This window comes from Ammodytes marinus, assembly GCF_949987685.1.
Source record: "Ammodytes marinus genome assembly, chromosome: 19".
In the NCBI taxonomy this organism is placed as follows: Eukaryota; Metazoa; Chordata; class Actinopteri; order Uranoscopiformes; family Ammodytidae; genus Ammodytes; species Ammodytes marinus.
In genome coordinates, this window is record NC_137223.1 from 1,407,354 (window position 1) to 1,416,039 (window position 8,686).

Below are 8,686 nucleotides of genomic sequence, written 5' to 3' on the forward strand. Positions count from 1 at the left end.
TTACCCTCGCTCAGCCAATCATATCGGCTTTTATGTAACCGGAAGCGATGTTATGAAAACAACTCTCCACGCCCTGACAGCAAGTGATAAGACTTGACCAGATGCATGAATTTACAAGTAATTATATTGTTTTTTTCGCGCTTTAATCAATAATTTTATCACTTACAAGCTGATAAAACAGTGTTTAAACAGAAGCCTTATATCAGGTAGCGAGGAATATAAAATAAATATTTCCAAATGTGCAAACGACCAAGCTAACTCGTTTAGATAGCCTACTAGTCTCGTGACGTGATAACAGGTAGTATACTATCATGAGGTTGTTTTACTGGCTGACCCACCATGTGATGTGCTGCAGTTGCGAGGAGACGTTTGTTTGAGTGTGTCCATATTTCCCTTTTAAAGACAGTTTGGATCATCTTCGCAGCAGTCATGCTGAAAGCTGTGGGACAGGCTCTGTTCTCAACTGGGCTGCAGAATCCCAAATACACCGCGGAAGAGAAAAAGGTAAGAGCCACTATGTATTTAAATTGAGCTGAACTGACTTTTGAGTATGCTATTGCTCCCTCCAGGAAATACAGGAGACATTGGTTCTTGTTCTAATAATCCACCGTCGAAATGTAATTGCTATTCTCAAATTATTCTCAAATAAACACATCTGTATCACCCTCTCTAGCCTATATATATATATATTAAATATAATTATACAGAACACATATTCAATATTAATCACTGGCTTCACACAACAAAGAAAGTTAGTCCATATAGGCAAATACAGACAAATGTTCTTTTGACTCTTGACCTCTTTAAACACAGTGCAAAGTACAAAGCTTGTACATGTGTCTCAAATGTGTCTGTTGTTAATTGTTATACATAAGGTGCCATCTGGTGTGAAACATACAATTACTTTGTTTTCATACCTAACATCAAAACAATATTCAGATAAATTATCTGATAAATAAATGTAACAAAAATATATCAAATAATGACGGGTTCATATTTATGGCATTAAAGTTAAGTTTTTCTTTATTTTGTTTCAACTCCAAATTGATCCACTTTTGGGGTTTTGGACAGATGGTCGAACAAAACGACATGACACAATGTCACCTTGAGATCTGATTTTGGTTGTTACATCAAAATCTGTCATTCTAGATGGAGGGTTAATCACAGAAAGATTATTGATAAAGTGTGTGCTTGATCTAAATACTGCAGTCATCATTTTTTATAACCGCTCTTGGTTCACATAATATGTCGTAACATTGCAGTTTTCACCAGTTTCTGACACTTTATTGATTATATGATTTGATTGATTATGTAAAAACATAATTGGGAGATAAGTTTATAATGCATCCTGGTGCTCTTGTGGAATAGTGGATAGAGCGCACACCATATCAGCTCCGGCCTTCGTTGGCGTTGCAGTGGTCGCGGGTTCTAATCCCCGTGGACCTATACTGCAAATCATCCCCCCTCTCTCTCTCTGTCTCCCCGTCTTAACTTTGTACTATCCAATTAAGCTTGGAATTGAAAAGATAAAAAATAATAATAATAAAATGAATGCATCCATGTCTGTGTTTTCAGGAGGGACAAGACTATGAGGTTCGCACCTACCAGGCCACCAAGTGGGTGAGCACCACTGTGAGCGGGATGCACCTTGATGATGCCATGAGCAATGGCTTCCGCACGCTCTTCAAGTATATTCAAGGCGGCAATAACAACCGTGAGTTTTCATACATTTCGATGACTTAGTCAGTGTCTATGTGTATTGAAAAAAAAAAAAAACGTGATGCACAGCCAGAAAAAAAGAAATTCAACCATATAAAATAATCATAAAATGAAACAAAGCTTTGAAGTGAGGGACTTAGGTTTCGGGGCCAAGAAGGTGGCTCTATAAATGCAAGAGTAGAGTGCAATTTAGTTCATGCTCAGCAGTTTGTAACAGCACTACAAGCTTTGTCTTACTCAGCAGTTCACAGCAGCATTGTTTATGGGAATATATATTGTATTGTTTATTGTAATAGATAGGTGTGTGAGCAGGGTAGGATCTATAAACCTGGACCTTAATCCTTTACATCTGCCACGCATTGTGTTTTCATGTCCACCATCTGTTACAGTGTCATGGTGTACCGAGGGCTTTGACCCTGCAGCTGGCATAAGAGCGATTGTTTTGGTAATGTAATATCTGAGCATCTTACAAAAGCTGATTTTTAAATGTCAGAACAATTATCAAAGTCCATATATTTCTTTTTAAATGTAAAGGGGCAATCAGTTATTACGGAGAACACTTGTTGTCATCACTTTTTTGTAAGAATCTGTGAATATATCTCCTTGACTGTGTGTGCGCGCTGAAAAAAAGAAAGAAAACAGAGTGTTAATACACAGCCAAGGCTCTGTAAACAGGGATGTTATGCTAGTTATGGTGGCCCCCTTTTGTTTACATACCCTTTGTTTACAGAGCCTAGACTGTGTTTTAACACCCAACTATTTATTCAGCACAGCAGATACAGTACGGACAGGTAGCGGATCGTGAGGAGATATTCACAGATTTCTTCAGAATCGCTGTCTCCACCTTTTAACTCAACCAATTATGTTTTATGCCCATCAGATGTGTTTTTTTCTTCCTCATTTTCCTCAGAGAGTAAAGTGGAGATGACGGCCCCTGTGACGTGCCGTGTGGACCCCGGGGCCGGCCCCACGTGTGAGTCCAATTTCACCGTTTCCTTCTTCATCCCAGAGGAGCTCCAGGAGAATCCCCCACAGCCCACTGACCCACAGGTGTATGTTGAGGAAAGGAAAGAGTTCACAGCTTACGTCAGGTAACAGTCCAAACCAGCAGAAGACACATTTAAAGGTGAAGTCAGCTATTCTGGAGAACGCTTGTAGTCAAAATCATTTTTTGTCAAAATCAGTGAATATCTCCTCATGATTCGCTACCTGTCCATACTGTGTGTGCACTGAAAACGAATCTGGTGTTCCTACACAGCCTATGCTCTGTAAACTGGCATATTGCTAGCTACGGTGAGCCACCTTTGTTTACATATATTTAGTTTACATACCAGTTTACAGAGTCTAGGCTGTATATTAACACCAGATTTTTTTCCAGACCACACACACAGTACTGACAGGTTCCCAAGGAGATATTCACTGATTTTGACAAAAACGTGATTTTGACAACAAGCTTTGCCAGAACCACCGACACCACCTTTTTAATTGCTCATTAAAGGTTAAACCGTAAATCACCTGACATGCAGAACTTTAATCTTTTAATCGTCTTTAACATTTTCTATCCTTCAGGACTTTCGGCGGTTTCGCCAAGGAGAAATCTAAGCGCGAGGAGCTCCTGAAACTCCTGGAGAGCCTTCAGAGAGACGGTGTCCCATACGTGGACCAGCCGTTCTACGCGGCCGGCTACGACGCTCCATTCAAACTGACCAACCGCAGGAACGAGGTCTGGATGCTCAAGGCAGTGCCGGAGTAGGACGGTCAAAAGGTCACACAACACTAAATGCCCACTAAATCTTTCTCAATACAGTCACGTTAAAAAAAATAACAAAGTACCGACACAATCATTTTACACTTGATACATTTCTGATTGTCAGCACTTATCAATAGGCTAACAGCTTATCGTTACAATAATAGGAAGACATTTTCAAAATATATTTTTCCATGGCTTACTAAAAGTTACTGAATTACACACTTTATTATGTGTATTATTTAAGAGGCCAAATAAAACCTGGAGGACAAACTGGATACAGTGGCTCCATATTGCCACCAGGTGGAGCCAAGTATAAATGCAACTTTCATCTGGTGCATTTGGTCACTTTTTATGAAAGACTCGTTGATCATATAAAAATACACTCATTTTCATATTTTGTTTGCGCACATTGCTAACTGCTATTTATTCACCAATTCTCTTTGCAACCAGTATGGACAATAGAGAGCAGTAACACTATAGATGACAAATGGGCATGCTTTTATTATGTTAACACGACCTTAAAAGAAAATGTGAACCTGCCATCTAACTTTGTAGGTCACTTTCTAAAGTCTTGGGTTTTCTCTTTTTCTTGTCAGCCTGACGAAATGTCGGTACATTGAAAATAGCTTTGTCTGATCTGGGACCTGCCAAACTGTCACTTGTCACTGTGAAGGGCTTAGTCATAGTTTAATCTGGACCTGTCATGCCCGCATCGCTCAAGTCTGAGGGAACTTGTGTGTCGTTTTCCGTTTGTGGGCATTAAGCTTAGATCTACCAAAATGTTTGGTGCTTTTTGGGTACAAAACTACAGAGATATAAACATTATTGGCTTTTTATTGCGACTTTACCTCTTTGTTTTATACATTTAACCATATTAATCGCTAATGTGTGGCTCATGATACTAGAAATGATGTGTTTTTTTTATTTGAAGAAGGGTTCCACATGCAACTTCATGAGGAAAGGGAATGATGAAATTGTACTGATATGTGAAACATGGGAGATAATACTTTTTTAATGATGTTTAAGAATGTAAAATTGATTATGTCATCAATAATAAATATAACTCAGAATCACATGATTGATTAGTCTGATCATTTATTACCTCCATCTTCACTGTGTAATGATGTTTTTGTGCGAGTCTCTTGGTGTTTTTATTCTCATATGTGTTTATCTGGTTCGAATCACAAACCACAGAAAGCTTGGAGTTGGAGTCAGCGACTTTGGAGAACAGTTGTTGTGCATATCACATTTTGCACACACACACAGTGGCGAACTTAGCCATTTGGGGGCTCCAGGCAAACAGTCATTTCTACCGGTCTAATGTACGCATAATGAGATGATACTCCATACAAACTATATGGTGAATGAAACACAAGCCACAAAAAAAGGTTTAAAATAAATATTAAAATATTTGACATGAGAATTATTGAGTTTAGTTGTACTGATTCTTACATTTCTCAAAATGTATGTGGGCTTTTAGATTTTTAATCTAAATATGTGTTTATTCACCAATTTGTTTGAGTCTGTGCTTAAAATTGTCATATGGTGTGACATGAAAGTTTTTGTATTTAAATTATCATGGGATATACTTTTCTTAAGTATACTGGTTTTATCACAATTCTTCATCTTATCTTTATGAGATTCAGCATTTCCTTGTACAAAAACATTACATTTTGCATTATTTTTCATCGCCCAATGTAAGACATGTCATTTTTTTGTTGTATATTTTAGATTAATTCCAATCCTGTAATAAATCTAACAAAACTACTTGTCAGTATGTATAGCTTATAGTATTTTCCATGTAGTACAAGAGGTTAGTTCCAAAATATAAAGGAATTGTGCATTTTGTGATAAAAGCATGAAATTTGGTACACTTATAGCCAAAGGCATTCTCAAAAGATTTGGATGTGGAGCCATCATGAATTTTCAACATGGCGCCCATGGCAGCCATTTTTCAAAATGTCCGCCAGCAACAACTGTTTTCTTATGAATGATGGATTTAATATGATATTTCAGACTTATTTACCATTCATACTACTTGGTAAATGTCTTTTGGATAGTGGAACATTTTCATTGAAAATTCAAAATGGCCGCCAACTAGTTAGATATGGATGATCTCTATGTTTAATTATACATTTATCTTGATGCAGAATTTGAATTGGGAACTTTGGAATTTCTAAGAATCTTCTTTCTATCTCAAAATACTCATGTTGAGCAAGGGAAACCTAGGGTCTATCACAGGGAAGACTAGTCACACTCGCCTTCACAGACACAAAGGGCTGTGCACTGTAAGTGGGATTTTTTGCACTTACACTGCCCAACACAACCCTTCTTGCATTTGCATCAGACAAGTTCATAACTTGATTGGCCTGCATCTGGTAGGCATGTCCAGAAGGGTTCATAGTCCCCCTCAGGTGACTTTGACCAGCCCCATTCGCACGGTGAAGGTAGTTCTGGTGTTGACACCAGGACTGTACCCCACACGTGCCCTCCTTGGTATACAGCTCTCTTAACATGCTCTTCTAGGGCAGACTTGGTAGGGGGGATTGTTTGCACATTGTGCCTCTTTGCAAATAACTTCCTCCTTGCCGTATTGATTTCTGTACATGTGCTGGTTCGGTCATAGACTAAGATAACAAACCTCTCAATTGTGGCCATTACCTCCTGTGGTATGTCATCTGGGGCTGAAGACACTTTCAACAGGGCATGTGTAAGTTCTGGAAGCACAGACCATACAGCCCATGCAGTCTTTTTCCCATGGCCAACAAAGCTTGACACAGTGTCACAACCCGTCAATGCATGGAACACTGGTAGTGCACATGCTTTCTCGGGCCCGAGCCCTGCTGCAATTTCATGGGCTGCCAAATATTGAAAATTCTTACCAGTACCAAAAGCCAACCAAAGCTCATCCTCTGGTTGTAGAGTCTGAGCCACTGCCACAGCCAGCACCACAACATCAGTATCAACTGTTTGAATCATAATTTTGTGGTGGCCGTTTCTTGCTGCATGGGCTACGTGCAATAACATGCGACTATCCGCTTCCTCATGCGTGCAAGGAGCAATCGATGTCCTATCTGGGAGAGGTGGCTTGCTAAGGACTTCCATGTCACTTGTGATGACAAGCTGTTTATCCTCCTGCACAAACCATCTGAGCAGAGCCTCCGAGAGAAAGGCAAACAACTCAGTCTTGTTGCTGTCAACTCTAAGAAAGTTTTGCCAGTTCCTGGGAATGGCTGCATCACCTACCACACGTCTCTGAATTCCAGTGCCACGCTTTGCTCTCGTAGCAGCTTTCAGAGAGTCAGACAAGTAGCGGTCCCACACCAGATCAAGCCTGGACACAGTTTCAAACTTTCTGGTCAGATATGGAATGAAGATCACATGGGCATAGTCATTGAAGGTTTTTACTGAACTTGGTTTCAGCATCTGGATGATGGCTGCCCCATCTACAATGGTGCAGGTAACCTTTGGACTGTCAGAGTATGCACTGTGAACTTGTTCCAGGCATGGAAGCAGATCACTCTTCACTCCCAGTCGGAGACCTCCCCCATCAGAAAGCGCTGGTGGACATGGTTGGTTCTCGTGTCGAAATAACTCCTCTAGGTTTCCATCTCGGGTCTGGCAAGCAATGAATAACCTTGAAAAGAGCTCCATGTCCTGTGATGGCTGCAATCTTGAAGATGTCAGCCATCTTGAATATTTAATGACACATTTAGATTATCCAAAAGACATTTACCAAGTACTATGTATGGTAAATAAGTCTGAAACATCATATTATATCCATCATTCATAAGCGAACAGTTGTTACTGACAGCCATTTTGAAAGATGGCTGCCATGGGCGCCATTTTGAAAATTCATGGTGGCTCCATATCCAAATCTTTTGAGAATGCCTTTGGCTATAAGTGTACCAAATTTCATGCTTTTATCACAAAATGCACGATTGTTCTGGTTACCAGCTGCACTAATGTGTTCCAGTGAGATTTTATAATTAATCATTGAATAAATAAATTATAAAGCCTTTTTATCTTCATAATTTCTCAACGTCACACCAAATGATATAGTCCCATCAATGGATGAACCACACCACATTTCAATAGATTTTCTATTAATAATTTGATATTTTGACACCACTCAAGTAGGTAGGTATATTGGGGTAGAACAACAGCAGTAATGTACAAGTATTCGCCGTATTTCATTAGCCTGGTCCAACCAGACCATCGTAGGCCTACTTCATTTTATTTGTACAGACTACTGAAGTGAAAATGAAAATTGAGCGGAAGTAGGTAGGCGGGCGGTGCCAGGCTAGTGCCAGGCTATTTTATCATGTGATTATGGACCAAAAAAGTTTAGAAAAGACAAAACATACATTTAAATGAGTTGTAAGCTATAACATACAAGAATAAAGTGTTAACTCAGGTGCATAATCATTTTATGTGTAAGAAAATACACTTCATATCATATAGCCTAGTGTGACAAATGGATCATATAGTGTGACAGGAAAAGCCTGTCACCATATGATTTAGCGTCACACCCCTTTCTTTATAGGTCCATGGCTTAAGCTCGTGAAGCTAACACAATGTAGCATACTCCTCCTAATAACACAAGGGTTTTCGTGTGCTCTGTCGAAATAAAGGTGGTCTTTTGTCCGCTTTCATTCTCAGATATTAACTGATTTATGCTATGAAACGGTGAATACATTTTTACAACGCGAGTTTAGTAACAACCACGACACTATTTTTCAACAAACATGTTGCTTGTATGTAATTACGCCTAGCGACCAGTGTGGTTGTAGTAATGATTGATGGCCACAGGAGGACGCATGGGATGTCCGTGGGTGTAGTATCTCATTGTGGCCACATGAAGGCAGTAAAGAGGCGTCATTATAGAGAGATTTATGTCTTATTGAAACAAGTTCCTCTCAATGAAAATAGACAATAAACTGTTCTTAAACATCCGGCAAATATACATATTGTAAGTGACGTTGCAAAATAAGAATCACGAGAACCGCGTGGTCATTGTGTGGATGCAACGTGCCATTAAAGTACGCCCGTTTTAAAGAAGCCGACCTGTGTGTTGTGACGAGAGCTACACGTATAATATAAATTATAAATATAATCTTTCATTTTTCCTTCATAATTGTTTCAAAGAGATTCATTAAAGAGAAATTAAAAAGTGATTTTTAATTTTTTTTATTAGGGGGCCAAGCCCGAGCAGGA

The 8,686-nt window shown here is 39.2% G+C and overlaps 1 protein-coding gene across 1 annotated transcript; it reads left to right on the forward strand.

Annotated features, from left to right (window-relative positions):
- Positions 1-52: 52 nt before the first annotated feature.
- hebp2 (heme binding protein 2) lies at positions 53-4,570 on the forward strand. The gene is made up of 5 exons (XM_080048105.1): positions 53-117; positions 403-504; positions 1,576-1,714; positions 2,630-2,810; positions 3,289-4,570. Exons 1-5 carry the CDS (start codon positions 106-108, stop codon positions 3,470-3,472), a joined length of 618 nt encoding a protein of 205 aa, XP_079904231.1. The 5' UTR covers positions 53-105; the 3' UTR covers positions 3,473-4,570.
- Positions 4,571-8,686: the final 4,116 nt, after the last annotated feature.